Genomic DNA, 19,157 nt, shown 5'->3' with positions numbered 1-19,157 from the left:
TGCATGAGCCAGGAGTAACCCTTGTGCATCGCGGGGTATGACCAAAAAAAAAAAAAAAAGTAGAGCACAAGGGAGGAAAAAAGGTAAACAGAATGTGTTGAGTGTTTTTATGGTGATTTTGTTTGGGGGCCACATTCAGTAGTACTTCTGGCTTTATACTGAGGGATTACATTCCTGGAAGCACTCAGTGGGTGATATGGGGCACTGGGGGTTGGATGGGGATAGGCTCTGTGGAAGGCAGAACTTAACCCTGTCTCTGCCATCCTATAGAACATCAGAACATCCTTTATCTTTATAGCTATAGGATTATCTTGACCAAAAAAAAAAGTGCTAAGTGGTACTTTTTAAAGAATTCATAGATGAAAAGAGAGATCAGCAAAAGCAAATGGGAGTGGAGGGGGATTTCTCACTAAAAAGTTGTCCTAAATCCAACATGCCAAAAATAGCTCTGGAAATGCTTCCAAGCATGCTAGCACATGTGTCGGCATTCAAGGATGTCTCTCCACCAATTTCAGCTCTTGCTCATAACCTATTCCTATCTGTCTCCTTTAAGGGCAAGAGCCCCTGTACCCAAATCATTTGATCACCGATTATTAACACCAGTTCGAGGGGCTGCTGCTGAAAGGTAACATAAACTTGTGGGTAACTTCTTGTAAACAAAAGAAAACTATCATCCTATAGATAAAGCAAGATCTATTAGAGTGTGAAAGAGAAGAGATATAAAAAGAAACAAGGGAAAATGGATCCTACTTTTGTAAGAATCAGAAATTTTTTAATGATTTACTTTTTTAAAAACAACCTTTAAAATATCCTCAAAATGTTGAATTTCTAGGGAAAAAATATGTTTTCCTGAATACAACAGGTAATTTCACCAGTCCATGTCTTAGCTTGTACTTGTCCTCTGCCTTAAACTTGTTCTGCCCATCCACCTATTTCTTTTGAATTTATCCTCAAGCTCCAGCATCACTTTCAACAGCCCCTGAAGGCAGAATTCCTGGACCCTTCCCCAGCATTCACAGTCCTCATTGAAATTCTCGACCACAACACAGAAAACAACCTCAGAATGTGTCACACAGGGCCTATGAGGTGAACTAGATGATGAAGACACATTTTCCACAGTGCTGTGATGTGAACATGGTTCAGACTTACTGAACACGTCAACTCAAGAGTGCATGAATATTATCCCTTGGAACCTGGCTCAGAAGAAAAAGTAATACAAGGAGCTGAAGTAGAGAGTACAGGCGTTAAGGTATACAGGGATCTCCTACCTGATGGATAATTGAGTCACTCTTGAGTACATCCCTGGAGACCCTGAGCCTAGCTAGAGTGGCCCATGTGATTCTCCAGCAGCACAACCTAAAGCCCTCGCATGGAACTGATGGCCTGGTTTGCCAAAAATCACAGGAAGGAGGGTGAAGCAATAGTACAGCAGGAAGTGCACTTGCCTTGCACACTGCCAGCCTGGATTCAATTCCCAGAACCCCTTATGGTCCCCAAACTCCACCAGGAGTGATCTCTGAGATAGAGTCAGGAATAAGCTCTGAGCACTTCCAGATGTGCCCAAAGAAACAAACAAATATCCACAGGGAGGGGTCCCCAGATTTCCTAACATCAATTAGAAGACAAAAAAAAAGTAATGAAACATTTACAAATACTCAGTTTAGCAGTCCAAGTGGTACCTGACTGTCCAGAGACGTGAACAGATACCACAAAGCAATGTACTGGGTTATGTGTCTTGGATAACTGAGCTCCTGCACTGGATCAGGGTGTGCATGGGGCAGGAGAATCAGGGCTCTACTGGTGGAATAAAGGACTCTGCCGAGAGACAAGTCACTTTCTGTCCCCAAGAGCCCACCAAAGCAGCTCTCTTACAGGTTAAGCTTTCCTCCCAGCTCTAGGCTGGGACTTGTCCCTGATGCCCTGACAGAGAAAACCTTCCATCGTGCAAAACAGCATGAGTTTCTCCCCAGAGATCACTTCCAACCCTCTGCAATGTGCCGAGGGAGTTGTGCATGGAGGGAACTGACACTTACGTTGAATACTTTGCCATCCTCCACTCTACAGAACCTCGGAAACAGGCCATCTGCATACCTGGAAGCCACAGGTCTCCGCAGGGACTTCACATAATCTACATTGTTAGAAAGAAAAGAAAGAAAATGGCGCCTCAGCAAATCCTATGATTTCAAAATGCTTCCCAGTGACAACATTCTAAATATATTCCCAATGACACCAACAATTTGATTTGGACTATGTTCTTAAAATTGAAGTATTTCTAGTGCTATGATAAACTGCTTATGGCACCTTTATTAATCCTTTCATGGATGAATGAGCAAGAAGAAAAGGATTAATTTCCTGGTTTTCTGTTGTTCTTGTCCCAAACAGAAACAAGGTCAAAAGGATAACACAGAAACATGTTTGCTTTCTGCTGACTCAGGACTTAGATATAATTTTCAGAATTTCAGAATTAAACTCAAATAGTACCTCTTGAGTGGAGTTAGATTGTTGGTGAATTGAGGAAATGGGTAATAAATCCAGACTCCTCCTATAGAACGTCAAAACCATAGTCTTTATTATCAGATTGTATACTCAGTTTGTCATCATCCACTATACTAACACATAGTGCTTACTCACACTTGTACCTGTGAAATAGTTGCAACAAAATTACCAGAAATGTACTTGAGATATGACACTTCCTGAAACATAATTTTTCCTCTTCATACAACAAATAGAAGCCAAGGGCTGGAGCGATAGCACAGCGGGTAGGGCGCTTGCCTTGCATGCAGCTGACCCGGGTTCAATCCCCAGCATCCCATATGATCCCCTGAGCACCGCCAGGAGTAATTTCTGAGTGCAGAGCCAGGAGTAACCCCTGTGCATCGCGAGGTGTGACCCAAAAACCAAAAAAAAAAAAAAAACAAAACAAAACAAATAGAAGCCAAGGATAGCTATGACTTGTGGGAAAGACAATGAGGTAAGATTTCACAGAGCTACTGTTACTGTGTTCAGAGTTTTACCTGATAGTAAAAAGGGCATGGGGGGTAGGGCGTGGGGGGTAGGGCGTGGGTATGCAGTAAAAACTACAGGCCAATATTCTTTATGAATGCAGGTACAAAATCCTTAATACAGTCAATATAAATCAGTAACCAAAAGATAAAAAAGAACTATACAGTATGTCCAAGTGAAATTTTGTTTCTAATATTTTTGTTTGGGGGCCACACCTGGAGATGCTCACAAGTTACCCTGGCTCTAAACTCAGGAATTGCTTCAGATCAATATGGTATGTCTGGGTTCGAATCTGGGTTAGCTACATGCAAGGCAATCAATCACTTTACCCACTGTAGTATTTCTATGGCCCCAGGTGAAATCTTCCTGAGATACAAGTTCAATTCAATACTAAAAAACCTGTAAGAACTGAGAATGCAGCTCAGTGGTAGAGTACATGCATTGCATGTGTGAGACCATAGGTTCAATCCCTAGCACCACACAATAAGTAAAATTTTTTAATGTAATCAATAGACTAATCAAGAAAAATCATTTTTTCTCCAAATTATATGGAAGAAACATTTGAGAAGCAATTAAGGTGTTTGTCTTGTATCCCACCAAGACACCACATATGTTACCCCAAGTACTGCCAGGATTCGCGTCTAAGTGTTGCTAGGTATGACCCAAGAAAAAAGCATTAGAAAATGCTTAGGGAAAAAAAATTTCCTTCACTTCCCTTTTTCGTTATTACAAAAATTAGGGGGAAGAAAACAACAGTGATCATTTATTCATAACAAAAACTCTAAGACAACTGAAAATAGAAGGGAACTTACTCAACCTGAATTTTTAAAAATCTGCAAAAGGAGCCAGGGTCAGCTCAGCCTTTACCTATGTGAGGCAGTGAGTTCAAGCCCCAGCACCTCCTGAAGTGCTCAATGAGATCCTGGTGGCACAATAGTGGCTGAGATCTCTGGCCCCCACACCAGACAAAGTTTGTATGAGCCGCAAGGTTAACGTGTGCAGCTGCTCCCAGTGGGCAAAATGTGCAAACACAAGGCAAAAGTGTAAATTCCTGGTGAGCAACAAGGCCAGAATGTGGTCACCACCCTCCCCCTCCCCCCAGCCCACTTGTAATAACAAAAAAAGGGAAGTGAAGGAAATTCAACCAAGTCCTTCCCCCTCCCCACCCAAATCTACAGTTAACATCATTCTCACTAGTGAAAGACTAAATGCTTTCCCCTAAAATGTAAAATGAGGCAAGAATGTCCACTCTCAGCAATACTTTTCAATGTAGCACTTAAGTTCTATCCAGTATACTGCAAAGATATAAAAGTTACATAGATTGCCTTTCCGGCCCCGCGCGAGATCGACCCCGGAGGCAACTGAACCACTTTGGACACGAGCGGCGCCCCCAAAATGCCTCCAAACTGTGTGCTCGGAGCTTCTGGCCCAGGTGCTGCCAGCGAGTGATGCAATTACCAAAAGAATTTTCCCTGGACTTCATATAGAAATCCAAAACCGCAGCCTCGCGACCTAATATCTCTTGATTGTCAGCAATGTGTAAATGTTCCTTTTTGGCAGGGCTTACCGTGGGGGGAAACTCCAAACAATAGTACTAAGTTTTTTGTTGAAGGGTAAAAGATTGTAGCGATAGAATTTTAGGCAGAATTTTCCCTGGACTTTATATAGAAACCCAAAACCGCGCGGCCACGGCAGCCTAATGTCATCTAATCAGCAGCAATATGAAATGGTTCCTTTGTAATGGGTTGGACTTTGGGGGGACCATAATAGGGTTAAAGTTTGTAGCGACGTGTAATTTCTGGCTGTACTTTCCCTGGACTTTATACAGAAATTCAAAGCCGCGAGGCCGCTGCCATGGCCGCGCAACCTATTGTCATTTAATCATCACCAATATGAAATGGTTCCCTTTTAACGGGTCGGATTTTGGTGGGAAATCCTAACAAGAATAGTAAGTCTTTTGCTGAAATATTGAAGGCTACCAAAGTGGTAGCCATCTCTATAGACTGAACTAAGCCATATCCCCACGCTGGCTGAGAAGAAATATCTTTCTTTCTCGGGAAGAAACGCGGCGTGGCATTAACCATAGTATGATGTCCATTAAGCTGACACAGACCTGGTGGCGTGGGAATGGGATACAAGGGAATAAATTATTATGTACTTGGAACAGCGGGACGCTGGTGGAATCTCGAGCCGGGGCCGATACCAGCGTATTACTTTTGGTTCCAGAAACTGCTTGCAGACATTCTACCAGACTATCAACTAAGCCAGAGCCCCACGCCGGCTGATGACGAGAAATAACCATCTTTTTTGGTTTGTTTTCCCTTTGTCAGGCAGCGTGGTGATTACTAAACAGGCGTGATCTTGGTGGCGCGGGACGAGGGGGGATAAGAATAGAAAAGTTATGTAACAAACAGCGGGACTTAATATCTCTACATTCTCAGCAATGGAGAGCCATCAAATGCTTCCTTGACAGTGGGATTGTCTTTTCTTTTTTGGGGGGAAACCCTAGCAACAATAGTGAGTTATGTGTTGAAACATGGACTATAACCAAGATAAAGCGTAAATGAAGTGAAACTTATCACTTACAAGGGCGGGGGCTGGGGGGGGCGGGAGGGGGCGGGAGGTATAATGGGGTGGTTGGTGATGGAATATGGGCACGGGTGAAGGGAAGGGTGTTTGAGTATTGTATAACTGACATAATCCTGAGAACTATGTAACCCTCCACATGGTGATTCAATAAAATTTAAATTTAAAAAAAAAAAGTTACATAGATCAAAAAGAAAGAAATGAAATGTTTCCTATTTGCAAAGATTTATCTAGAATGAAAAAAAAGATCAACAAAAACAAAAAGGGTCTTAGGACTAATAAACAAGTCAGTAAGAAGTCAGGATAAAGCAACACAAAAAATAAATCTAATTTCAGGGCTGGAACGATAGCACAGTGGGTAGGGTTTTTGCCTTGCATGCAGCCGACCTGTGTTCAATTCCCAGCAACCCATATGGTCCCCCGAGCATTGCCAGGAGTAATTCCTGAGTGCATGAGTCCAGAGTAACCCTTGTGCATCACCGGGTATGACAAAAAAGAAAAAAATCTAATTTCTAAATACTAGAATTGCATAATTAAAATTACATCAAAACAAAATTAAAATTGCCATATAACATATCATTGCTAGAGAGAGAAGAGAGAGAGGGACTGTTAGAATAGTGTACATAGGTTTCTATAATAGCTATCATCAAAACCCCAAGCATTAACAAATGCTGGCAAGGAGCAGAGAAAATCAAACCTTGATAAACTGCTAATGAGACCGTAAATTGCTACTGCCACTTGGGGAAGAAGTATAAGAGTCCCCTTCAAAATAGTAGAGATGAAATGAGTATATAATCTGGCAATCTCACTTCGGGGAATCTATTCAAATGTAATGAAAACACTATATCAAAGAGATGCCTGTACCTCCATCCTCATAGCAGCATTACTTAGAACTTCCAAGATGTGGAAACACCCTAAGTGTCTATCAATGAATAAATGGACAAAGAAGCAGTGGCATGTGTACACAAGGGGTCATTATTTGGCAATAAAATAAATAAGATCCTGCCAGTTGTGGCTATGATAGAAGTTGAGAGCAATGTGTTAAGTAAAATAAGTCAGAGAAAGATTATGATATCATTTTTAATGTGAACTTATAACTTATTGAAGAGAGATCAGATTGGATTATCAGATGTAGACAAAATTGGGAGTTTAGATGAAAGGGTCAAAGGCACAAACTTTCAGTTACACAAAAATTGAGTAGTACGGATACATAAAATGATAACTTCAGTTAATATTACTGTATGGTACATTTAAAAGTTGCTAAAAGAATAAATCCTGAGCATTCTCATAAGGAAACAAATTTCCTTTCTTAATATCTCTTTAGGACTGGAGCAATAGCACAGTGGGTAGGGCTTTTGCCTTGCATGCGGGCCGACCCAGGTTCAATTCCTCCATCCCTCTCGGAGAGTATGGCAAGCTACCAAGAGTATCCCGCCCGCATGGCAGAGACTGGCAAGCTACCCGTGGCTATTCTATATGCCAAAAACGGTAACAAGAAGTCTCACATGGAGATGTTACTGGTGCCCGCTCGAGCAAATCAATGACAACAGTGCTACAGTGCTGCAATATCTCTACATGAGATGATGGATGTTAACTAAATATACTGTAGCGATTATTTCACTATATGGATAAATCATTATGCTATATACCTTACAAGAGAATCACAGGGCCCAAATGAGTGTAGGAAAAAACTGCTCTCAATCATACACTGGAAATATTACAGGGATGCATGTCAATTATCACGATCACGAAATTCCATTAATCATCAATTTCTCGAGCAGGCTCGGTAACCTCTCCATTCGTCCTTTCCCTGAGATCTTAGAAGTCTCTCTCGACTTGGCCCTCCCAATGATGTCCCACTGGAGGCTCTTTCAGGGTCAGGGGAATGGGACCCAGCTTATTACTGGATTTAGCATATGAATACACCATGGGAAGCTTGCAAGGCTGTACCATATGGGCAGGAAACTCTCAGAAGCTTGCCAGTTTCTCCCAGAGGGAGAAGTAGGCTACAGGATATGCTTCTGGGAACTCGCTTTAAAGTCCCAACACCCTCTGGATGTTGGCCGTTGGTGGGATTACTAACATCCCATAAGGTTCCAGACATCCCATATGGTGACCAAGCACTATAAGGAGTGCTTTCTGAGCATCACTGGGTGTGGCACAAAAACCATCATATCATCATCATCATCATCATCATCATCATCATCATCATCATCATCATCATCATCATCATCATCTGGTATTGGTAGGAGTTAGACACATAATAAATAAATAAAGGAGAAAACTCAGAAATAAAAGTACAACCAACTATTCTTGTTATTGTTTGGGGGGGAGGTTGGGGGGGGGCTGGCTTGGGGGCCACACCCATCAGTGCTTAGGGCTTACTCCTGACTCTGCACTGAGACCACTCCTGACAGTAATCAGGGAACCAGGATGCCAGGGAACAAACCCAGATCAGGGATCCCAGGTTACCAGGGATCAAAACCAGTCGTGTGCAAGGCAAGCACCGTGCCTACTGTCCTATATCTCTGGCTTTGAACCAAATGATTCTTAATAAAGAATGCCAGAGTAATTCGAAGAAGTAATATGTCTTTCAAAGAAAAGGCACTGGAGCAATTTTTGGTCAACCACAGTCAAGAATAAACCTGATGAGGAATTGAATTCAATGTTAGATCATGGCTGTGAAAGATGTGAAATTATAAAATATCTAACAATATAGAAAAATTATTAATATGGCTATCAAGTTTCATAAAGAAAAATCAACAAAGTGTACCTCTGTGCTTAGAGACACACTATGCTATGAAGACAACTGATAGGCTGGAGAAATGTGTCTGCAAACCATGTAGCTGAGAAATATCTCATATCTAGAATGTATACTGGTGACTTAAAACTCAACATAAAAGTCAAATTAGAGAAAGATCAAAATAGTCACAAAAACATTTATTTCACAAAGATGACATAAAGTAAATTAAGCACAAGAAAAGATATTCAATGAAACTTGAGATTAAGGAAATACAGATTTTACCTACGATAAAATATTACTCCAAAGCTGTAAGAACAGTTAAAACTCTTTTTAAAAAAATGTTATTTAGTCACCATAGATTACAGAGTTATTCATGATTGGGTTTCAGTCATACAATGTTCCAACACCAATCCCTTCACCAGTGTCTACTTCCCTCCACCACTGTTCCCCTATTTCCCTCCCAGCTCCCAGCCTGCCTTTATGACAGGCACCTTTATATAATTTTTGGCACTGCTGATTACAATACTGTTACTGTTTCATGAATAACACTTTACCACCTTTCACTACCCATACCTTCCCCAGGTTGAACTCTTCAGTCTGCCACTGTTCTAGCATAAAACAGTTAAAACTAGTAACAATATCAAATTCTGGTGAAGTCACATTTATTATCTATTGATGTTCTGAGTAATACAGTCACTCTAAAAACAGCCTGCTGAACTCTTTTAAAAAAGCATATGTTTGACATACCACCTGTAGCACTGTAGCACTGTCGTCCTGTTGTTCAATGATTTGCTCGAGCAGGCACCAGTAATGTCTCCATTGTGAGACTTGTTGTTACTGTTTTTGGCATATCGAACACGCCACGGGGAGCTTGCCAGGCTCTGCCGTGTGGGCGGGATACTCTCGGTAGCTTGACAGGCTCTCTGAGAGAGACGAAGGAATCGAACCTGGATCGGCCGCATGCAAGGCAAACGCCCTACCCGCTGTGCTATCGCTCCATCCACCTAGAAAGTGTGTTTCTGGTCATTTATTCTAAAGCAATGAGAACTGAAGTTCACACAAAAAAAATCTATAAACACCCTCTCATAGTTGCATTCTTGGTAATAGCACATTATGTATTCCAATGGGTCATTGGTTAAACTGTGATACATTCAAACCATGAAATACTACTCTCAGTAAAAAGAAAATATGTAGCAACTTGGGAGAATGAGCAAAAAATAAATTAAAGCAAGTGAAAAAGGCCAGTCTCAAAGGATCAAATACTATGGAATTTCATTTATATAAACATTTTTTCTAAACAAATAAAAAATCAGACTAGTGGTTGCCTAGGAGTTAGGATGCTGGGAGCTTGGAGGGTCTGTACATATATAAAAGTGTAAAGCGAGATCTTGTGCTGATAAACACTGTGTGTCTGTGTATTATAGTGGTTATATAAATCTACTGGGCTGGAGCAATAGCACAGCGGTTGGGCGTTTGCCTTTCACGCGGCCGACCCGAGTTCGATTCCTCCGCCCCTCTCGGAGAGCCCGGCAAGCTACCCAGAGTATCAAGCTCGCGCGGCAGAACCTGGCAAGCTACCCGTGCGTATTTGATATGCCAAAAACAGTAACAATAAGTCTCACAATGAGAGATGTTACTGGTGCCCGCTCGAACAAATCGATGAGCAACGGGATGACAGTGACAGTGATATAAGTCTACCAAAATGTTAAAAAACTCCACATAATTTTTTCAATGACAAATTCCTGGATTTGATATAATACTATAATTTTATAAAATACATGTATCCACTCTGAGGAGACTGGATAAAAAGTATGGGAATCTGAATATACTATCTTTGCAACTTCCATTCACATCTACTGTATTTCAAAATTAAAGCATAAATAAATACAGTGAAATAAAGTTAACTGAGAAACACAACTTTTTTAGATCCGTCACCAGCAGCTTGGTATAAAAGAGCTTTATAGAAATTCTTGGGGCCTGGCTAAAGCTCAGTGGTTAAAGCAACTGCCTTGGCAGCAGAGATAGAGAAGGGAACACCTAGTAGAGAATGTTGGGAGAACCCACTTGGGTAGAAAGCTGCGTGCTGAAAGTAGACTATAGACCGAACATGATGGCCATTCAGTACCTCTATTGCAAACTACAACATCCAACAGGAGAGAGAACAGGGTGGGGTGGTGGGAATTGGTGTGGGGGTGGTTTGAGGGATACTGGGAACATTGGTGAAGAAGAATGGGCACTGGTGGAAGGATGTAAATGAAGTACAAACATTAAAGTTCATAAGTTTGTAATTGTACCTCACGGTGATTCACAAATAAAATTTTTTAAAATAAATAAATAAATAAATAAATAAAGCAGCTGCCTTGGAAGCAGGGGGCCACCAGTTGGATCCCAGCACTACTACACATGCCACATGTGATCCTGGCAGCACTGCACCTACCATCCCCACACAAGTATGATCTCTGGCATGCAACAGTTGGAGTGAGCAGCAACCAACGGGGCCACGGTTGCCTACAAACCCCACCACGCGTGATAACAGTAACGATAACAGTAACGACAAAATGAGAAGGAAGGAGTAAAATCCATTAGAAAAAAAATTGAATTATATGTACATATATATATGTACACACACACTGATGGATCTTATAAAAAGAAAGAATACTGTAAATGAATAAGTCTATTTTATAAAGTGCTGTTTTCCACTCAGTCACTCCCCTCCCCTCCTCGCCTCTCCTTTTGTTTTGGAGGGATCACACCAGGTGGTGGTGCTCAAGGGACAATGCAGGGATTGAACCTAGGTCTTCTGCATGCAATGCATGTGTTCCAACCCACTGATCAATGTCTCCACCCCTCCATTCATTGTCTTTAAAAGAAAAATGACTTGCTGACTTACTGTTTAACTGAGGTGATAATGGTTAGCAAAATTGCATGTATTTTAGGGGTACAGTTTATCTCCTCTTCAAACTATGTTACCGCATCACATCCCTTACAAATGCCTTCCCACCACAGCCCATAGCTCTCCTGCCCTCTCCCCCTTTGGTTCGCTCCTTCCTGAAGTCTGTTTTCATTTGGGTAATCTGTTCTCTACTTTGCTTCTCTGTATTCACATTAGGAGATAGATTACCTGATATTTCTCATTGACTTAGCATAACTACCTCTCCCAGTACAATCCCTGTTGTTTCAAGGCAAGATTTTATTTTAAATCAAAAGTTATAACACTGGATGGGGCTGGAGCAATAGCACAGCAGGTAGGGCGTTTGCCTTGCATGTGGCCGACCCGGGTTCCATTCCCAGCATCCCATATGGTCCCCTGAGCACCACCAGGACTGATTCCTGAGTGCAGAACCAGGATTAACCCCTGAGCATCACTGGGTGTGACCCAAAAAGAAAAAAAAAATAAAGTTATAACACTGGAATATGATTTATGACAAAGTATACCAAAACAATAATACCACAGACAGGAGTAGAAGGTAAACAGAGTCATACTGTCTATAAACTAAAGTTCCCAGAAGAGAGTATCACAGAATGTCCTGACCCCATGCCAGGCTGTCTTCACTGGGTCAGCCTGGAGGGGGACGGGTTGAGTTTCCCTGCCCACCCCAAGCAGAACCCTGGCAGCTGAAAACCTCCAGAACCCAACCACTGCCATGTTCAAGGCCACCCTCCACATGCTTGGACGAGCCTCACCCAAGTGAGATCCAGCAGAAAAACCCAGATATACGGACCCCATGACTGAGACCTCCAAGCCCGCTCGGATCAGGACTGGGCCTCCTCCCTCCAGGTACCCAAATTTCCAGTAGCTTGGCAGTCACACCCACAAACTGCCCCTGGCGCCATGTAATCTCATCAATGGTCAAGATCCAGAGACTATAAACCAAAGCTCCCAGAAGAGAGCAACACAGAATTTCCTGGAGCATGTGGCCATGACATCTTATACTCTAGCCCACTTATGTATCAAAAGTAGCACACATTTGTTTGTTTTTAACATACTTGCTTGTATTCTCTTATATATAGGCTTAAATTGCTCCAGAATGAAACACAACAACCTTCACACACTTCCTTCTTATTGTGGTGGGAAGGTGCTTGGTGGTGAGATTGGTGTTTTAATATTATCTGCAATGAACTATTGTGAAATACTTGATGAAAATAAAATACTAAAAAATTTCAAAAAAAAGTCATACTGTAACAGGATACTTATGTATTATATGAATTTGAGCAAAGCTAGCTTTTGACTAACTGGGACAACTTAAGGAAATAAGCAGTTTTTAAAAAAAAAACAATAAAAATATAATGCAAAGAGGTATGCCTAGAAATTGTTGAAATTTAAATATAAAAATAAAATGGAATTAAACAAAATACTAAAAATAACTAACATCTACCCCAAGAACACAAAAACTATTCAGCAATAAAATAAAACAAAACATTTATATCTCTATGCTCATTGCAGCACTAATCACAATTATCAAAATCTGGAAATGACCCAAATCTGCAGGAACAGATGACTAGATGGATAAAGAAGCCATGGTACAATGAGAATACTAACTTCAAAATACTGATCCAAAAAAGAAAAAAAAGACAGGGGTACGGTGCCGCCAGCAGGTCAACCTGTACCTGTGGGAAGAGTGCATCAGCAGCCTGTTGGTGCCTTCAGACTTCCTGATACTCCAAAATTGCCGCTGTGCCTTTGGCCAGACCCCAACAGCTTGTGGCCAAGCTTACTAAGAAATTAAATGGCCAAGTTAGGTATGTGGGAGACACACCCACAAACCACCTCCAGCTCAGCTATACAAGCTCATTTATTGGCCTTATTTCAGAGACTGATAAATCTCGAAAAAGATCAAAAGTCAGGGGCTGGAGGAATAGCACAGCGGGTGGGGCTTTTGCCTTGCACGCGGCCGACCCAGGTTCGAATCCCAGCATTTCATGTGGTCTCCTGAGCACTGCCAAGGGTGATTCCTGAGTGCAGAGCCAGGAGTAACCCCTGTGCATCGCTGGGTGTGACCCAAAAAGAAAAAAAAAAGCCAGAGTTTGGTTCATGGGTGCAATGCAGGCGATCGGGCACACCCTGCAGGGCACATGCCAATAGTTTATTTCTCTGGATAAGATAGGAAAAAAAGCTATGATCCAGAGACACTCAAAAGAATCTCCGAACTGAGCAGCTTGCTGCAGAGATACCTCCGGACTTTAAGCCAGGCTGACTACACTGGGGTGCCTCAGGCAGAGGTAAGCGTCATCCCTCCACCTGCCTCCTAAAAACCCCAGCGGCTGCCAACTTTCAGAAGTGCAGATATACAGGTTCAGTAACAGCAAATTCCAGGCTTCAAGGGATGGGGGGATGGGTCCATACCTCTCATCCCCTGTCCGCATGGGACACTGGAGGTCATGCCCACAAACTGCCCTGGCTGCTACTTAAGCTCCTTAACAGCCATGATCCAGAGACACACAAAAGAATCTCCTAACCAAGCAGCTTGCTGCAGAGATTTCCCCAGACCCTAATTATCTAAAATTTTAGAATTTCAGGAGCACACGCCAGCTCTTGCAGCCACGCAACATCTTATGCTATTCATAACAAGCAATACAAAAGACAGTATGGGGGAGACTATCTGCCATAGAGGCAGGGGGAAGGGTGGGAAGGGGATACTAGGGACCTTGGTGGTGGAAGATGTGCACTGGTAGAGTGTTGAGTGATCAGTCATTGTATGACTGAAACTCAAACAGGAAAGCTTTGTAACTGCATCTCACAGTGATTAAAAAATATAACAATAAAAAATAATGAAATAAAAATTAACATTCTGAATTTTAAAAAGTAATGTGGAATTCATGCCCACTTCAATCAACTTAGTCAATGGCTAAATAAATAGCAGTACTCCCACATTAAAAAAAAAGATGAAATCATACGATTCACTGCTATGTGTACAAATCTGAAGAGCATCATACTGAGTGAAGTTAGTCAGAAGGACAGGAACATACACAGAATGGTCTCCCTCATATGTGATATTTAAAGAAACAAAGTTAGGAGTATAATAAAAACCCAAAGGCAAAAAGACAACAGAAACTGAGAACTGGTCTTTAGTAAGAATCTTATCACAAGTGGGGAATGATGAATAGAAGGATTGGAAGGAACTTAGATCAGTGGTGGACAGCTTGGAAACTGGCTTCACATGCTGGGAAAAAGGCAGCTCACATAGAGAAGGGAACGCCAAGTAGAGGATGTTAGAAGGACCCATTCGGGTTGAAAGATGCGTGTGAAAGTAGACTATAGACTGAACATGAAGGCCACTCCATACTTCTATTGCAAACTACAACACCCAAAAGGAGAGAGAACAAAAGGGAATGCCCTGCCACAGAGGCAGGGTGAGGTGGTGGGGGATGGGGTGGGGGTTGTGGGAGGGATACTGGGAACATTGGTGGAGGAGAATGGGCACTGGTGGAGGGATGGGTAAATGATCTGTATGACTGTATGACTGAAATGCAAACATGAAAGTTCATAAGTTTGTAACTGTACCTAATGGTAATTCGCTAATAACAATTTTTTTTAAAAAAACTTAAAAAAAAAGAACAGTGGTGGAGGGAAGTGGACACTCTGGTGAAGGGTGTGGTTGGAAGGTGTTATGCATGAAACCCTGAAAATATCCATACTGTAAATTATGGTGCCCAAAATTTTAAAAAAATAATAATTTACCCTGAAGAAAGAAGAAAATTAGGAGGAAGCAAGAAATGGGGCATTGATAGAAAATAAATAGTAAAATAGCATTGCCTAAGTCTAACTCTATCAACTATTACATTAACTGCAGAGAACCAAATACTACAATAAAAAGACAAAGTATCACACTGGGTAAAAAGAAGCTATTTAAATACAGCACCCTGCTAATTTTAAACTAAAAGAGTATAAACATGTATCTATATCAAAATTAATTATGAGGGAGATTTCATTACAATCATTCAAAGAACACAAAGAGTGGCATTTAAAATAAAGGTGGACAAAATTATTAAAATTTGATAAGTCAGCAGAAAGGAATGGACACAAACACAACTTTCCAAACCTAGATGAGTAAACAGAATACTTAAATATCCCAATGTCTATTACAAAGACAATTTCTTTTTTTCCACCAATAAAAAAACAGACTCAGGCTCAGATAAGTTTCACTGTTTGAGCTCTAGCAAAATATTTAAAGAAGACATGGTACCACTCAGATACAAATACCATGACAACACAAAATACCATGACAGAGAATATGTCTAAATTGCTTATGAGGCCAGTATAAGTGTGATGCCCATAACAAGCACAGTAAAAAGAAAAGATTATTAAATAATATCCAACACTATCACTGATGGGAAAATCTTATAATCTAAGACATTGTTATTTTATTTTAGAATAACAAAAATATTTTATTAAGACACAAGATTTACCTAAGTTTCCCGATAAGCCATACAAAATATTCACAAGCATTTTGTTGAAGAGATGTTACTACTTGACATCAAAATCACAATATAAATGAAGGCTGTGACATTTGTGTAATGTTCCCATTTTTGTTCAAACAATCAAGATTGTCCATCTATAGTGTCAAAATAAAGTTAGACTTGGCTGGAAGGCAAATTCTAAAGAACTGCTAGTTGCTTTTAACCAATGCAGTTAGATCACCATAAAAGGTGGGGAAAGGAGCCCATAACATAGAAAACTACCTTCCCGCCTCAAAAATAAAAAGCAACCCACATCCCTGCAGCTAACTCTAATTACTACCTTCATTCATCATGCTTAATACTTCAACCACAATGGGGGAAATGAATAAAAGCAGAAAAGTAGAAACGTTTCATGACAATCCAAATGTCATGCTTTCTTGCTCTTCCCATGCTTTTACAACACTGAATCAGGAGAAGACACAGATTTGCTAATATACCTTTAATCACCAAAGGATCAATGATGCTTGGGCTTTTATTCTGGAATGTTTCAAAGTTTGTGTTCATTAAATGCAAACAAACAAACAAAAAGAAGTCTTGACAGGACAGAATTGATGCATAGTTGATGATCAAATCAATAAGGCATTGCTTCTTTAGCTAACATTAGTGACTGAATTATAATTATTTGCCAAAGAAAATAAACCCACTTCAAGTTTGTTTCCTTAGACAGGAATCCCTGATTCCCACTCAAAAGATGTTCAGATGTTCAGGGCTTGATCAGCCCCTGTGGAAGGATAAATGAGGATAAGTTACTTCAGCAGAGACATGAAATAATGTTCATTGCAGATCTGTTTTTAAACACCACATTTTCAAGACCTTTCTTTTTAATTTTGTCCAGTTGTTTTGGGGTCACACCTGGCAGCACTCAGGACTTAATCCTGACTCTGTACTCAGGACATCACTCCTGGAGATGCTGAGGGAAGCATATGAGGTTCTGGGGGGTTGGACCCAGGTTGGGTCCAGTGCAAACCAAGCACCCTGCTGGCTATACTATCCCTGTGGCCCCCCTAGACTTTTCTTATTGCCAGCATAAAACAAAAGCACAAAATAAAATAGGAAAGAAGGGGCTGGAGCGATATCACAGCGAGTAGGGCGTTTGCCTTGCATGCAGCCAACCCGGATTCTATTTTCAGCATCCCATATGGTCTCCTGAGCACCACCAGGAGTAACTCCTGAGTGCAGAGGCAGGAGTAACCCCTGTGTATCACCAGGTGTGATCCCAAAAGGAAAAAAACTCAAAAAATAGATAAAATAAAATAGGAAAGAAAAGATTCTGAAAAACAGCAGTAATGGGGCTGGAGCGATAGCATAGCAGGTAGGGCGTCTGCCTTGCATGTGGCCGACCCGGGTTCGATACCAGCATCCCATATGGTCCCCTGCCAGGAGTGATTCCTGAGTGCAGAGCCAGGAGTAACCCCTGAGCATTGCCAGGTGTGACCCAAAAAGCAAAAAAAAAAAAAAAAAAAAAAAAAAGAAAGAAAGAAAAGAAAAACAGCAGTAATGGTTGTAAATGAATATTTGTTTAGTCAGCTAGTTGACCAATTAAGAATTTGCAGCAGAAATTACCCCAATTTCCTGTCTCTCTGTATATTGCTCTTTGGCACTATATGGGGTACTCCTCAGCTGGACTGCTGGACTGTTACTGACATGTTAGACAAAATGCTCTGAAAGAGTGGACTACTATCTCACACATTATCCCCTAGTCTCAAGTCCAATAATGCATTAGTAGCCGTATTTAATGCATCCAAGGAAAACCACACCCTCACACAAGTCCAGATCTCATACTGGAGAGAGGTATGACTGGCAGTTGTTGAGATCAACATTTAATTAAAAATGGGACCCTAACATAAGGCAGGCCACAAAAGGAATAGTCTCCCTGAGACCCAACTCAGTTAATACTATAACTAATTACCTCTAAAAGGGCACTGCCCCTCCCAAGGGAGAAGCATGTCATCCTCTGAGATATGAGTCAAATAATGTCTATTTGCTTTACCTCTAAAAAATAATGAAGTGTTACTAATATTTCATATGTGTAATGATAGCTGCACATCTAGAAAACATGTAGAATAAGGGTTTGTGTACAAATACTTTTACACTGGTCACACCCAGAAGAGCTGGGGTAAGAGGGCTTCCACAAGGACTAATACATGCTATGCAAAAGCTCCACCACTTGAGTGATCTCCCTCACCACCTTGCATAATCAGTTCTTACCAGTCAGGTGTGAGGTCAAAGCCAGCTCAGAGCCCTGGGGCTTTTCAGAGCCTTCAGAACTGGTAAAACTGTTTCAAGGGTTCCAAGGCAAGATGTTGGTGGGATTTCCCAGCCAGTACTGCTTTGCAAATACCGTACCTTCACAATGGGGGAATCCAATGTGTGATAAAATCTGATTCAAGGTCAATTTGTTGTTCTTCAGCCCATGGATCTGAAGCCAGTGCTTGGATGAGATGAGGCTCTGCTGGACCAAGTCTGTTTTGGTATTGCTCAGTTCCTCCTGCCTCTGCAGCTGTTGCTCAGAGATGCTGAGAGATGAACCAGCCATCTTCATCTCCACAGGAAGATTTAAGTCACAGGAAGCATCTGCAAGGGCAATTAATTTTCAATCAAATGCAAACTTCCCCAAAACCTGGAAACAGTCTAATATTGAGAAGATTGGTTTAACATGCATTTACAGTACATCTATAAAGTGGAATTTTATATCAGTTAAAAATTATAATAAAGAGGGCTGGAGTGATAGCACAGCGGGTAGGGCGTTTGCCTTGCACACGGCCAACCAGGGTTCGATTCCCAGCATCCCATATGGTCCCCTGAGCACCGCCAAAAGTAATTCCTGAGGGCAGAGCCAGGAGTAACCCCAGTGCATTGCCAGGTGTGACCCAAAAAGCCAATATATATATATATATATATATATATATATATATATATATATATATGTATACACACACATATATATAATAAAGATGGGCCAGAGAGATGGTACAGTGGATAGTGTGCACACAGCCAACCCAGGTTCAATTCCCAGCACACCATTATGGTCTCCAAGTTGCACCGGGAGTGATTCCTGAGCACAGTGAGAAGAAATGCCTAAGTATAACTAGGTGTGGCCCAAATCAAAACCAAAAAATTACAATAAGGACATCTACTTGCTGATAAAGAAGATTACCATACATATTTGTTGAGGTATCCTAAAATTTATCATGTATACATAAATATCTATCTCATACAAACACCTAGAAAGATAATCACCAAAAGTTGAAGGTCATTTTTGTTAGGTGATGGGAGTGAGTACATGTGCTTTTTGCTTTCTTAATGTTTCCATGTTTGTTTTAAAGGTTCCCCAAACGGGATTTACTCTTATAATAATAATAACACA

The 19,157-nt window shown here is 41.1% G+C and overlaps 1 protein-coding gene across 1 annotated transcript in view; it reads right to left on the bottom strand.

Moving 5' to 3' along the window:
* The window catches only part of VWA3B (von Willebrand factor A domain containing 3B), a 198,031-nt gene extending 179,699 nt beyond the window's left edge, over positions 1–18,332 (bottom strand). The window contains 2 exon segments of the mRNA XM_055121327.1: positions 2,034–2,128; positions 18,137–18,332. Coding sequence (XP_054977302.1) covers positions 2,034–2,128; positions 18,137–18,332 — 291 coding nt within the window.
* Between the last annotated feature and the right edge of the window lie 825 nt (positions 18,333–19,157).

Source organism: Sorex araneus, chromosome X (genome assembly GCF_027595985.1).
Source record: "Sorex araneus isolate mSorAra2 chromosome X, mSorAra2.pri, whole genome shotgun sequence".
NCBI lineage: Eukaryota > Metazoa > Chordata > Mammalia > Eulipotyphla > Soricidae > Sorex > Sorex araneus.
The sequence above is the reverse complement of the archived record's forward strand: the minus strand, read 5'-3'. Positions and strand labels throughout refer to the sequence as shown.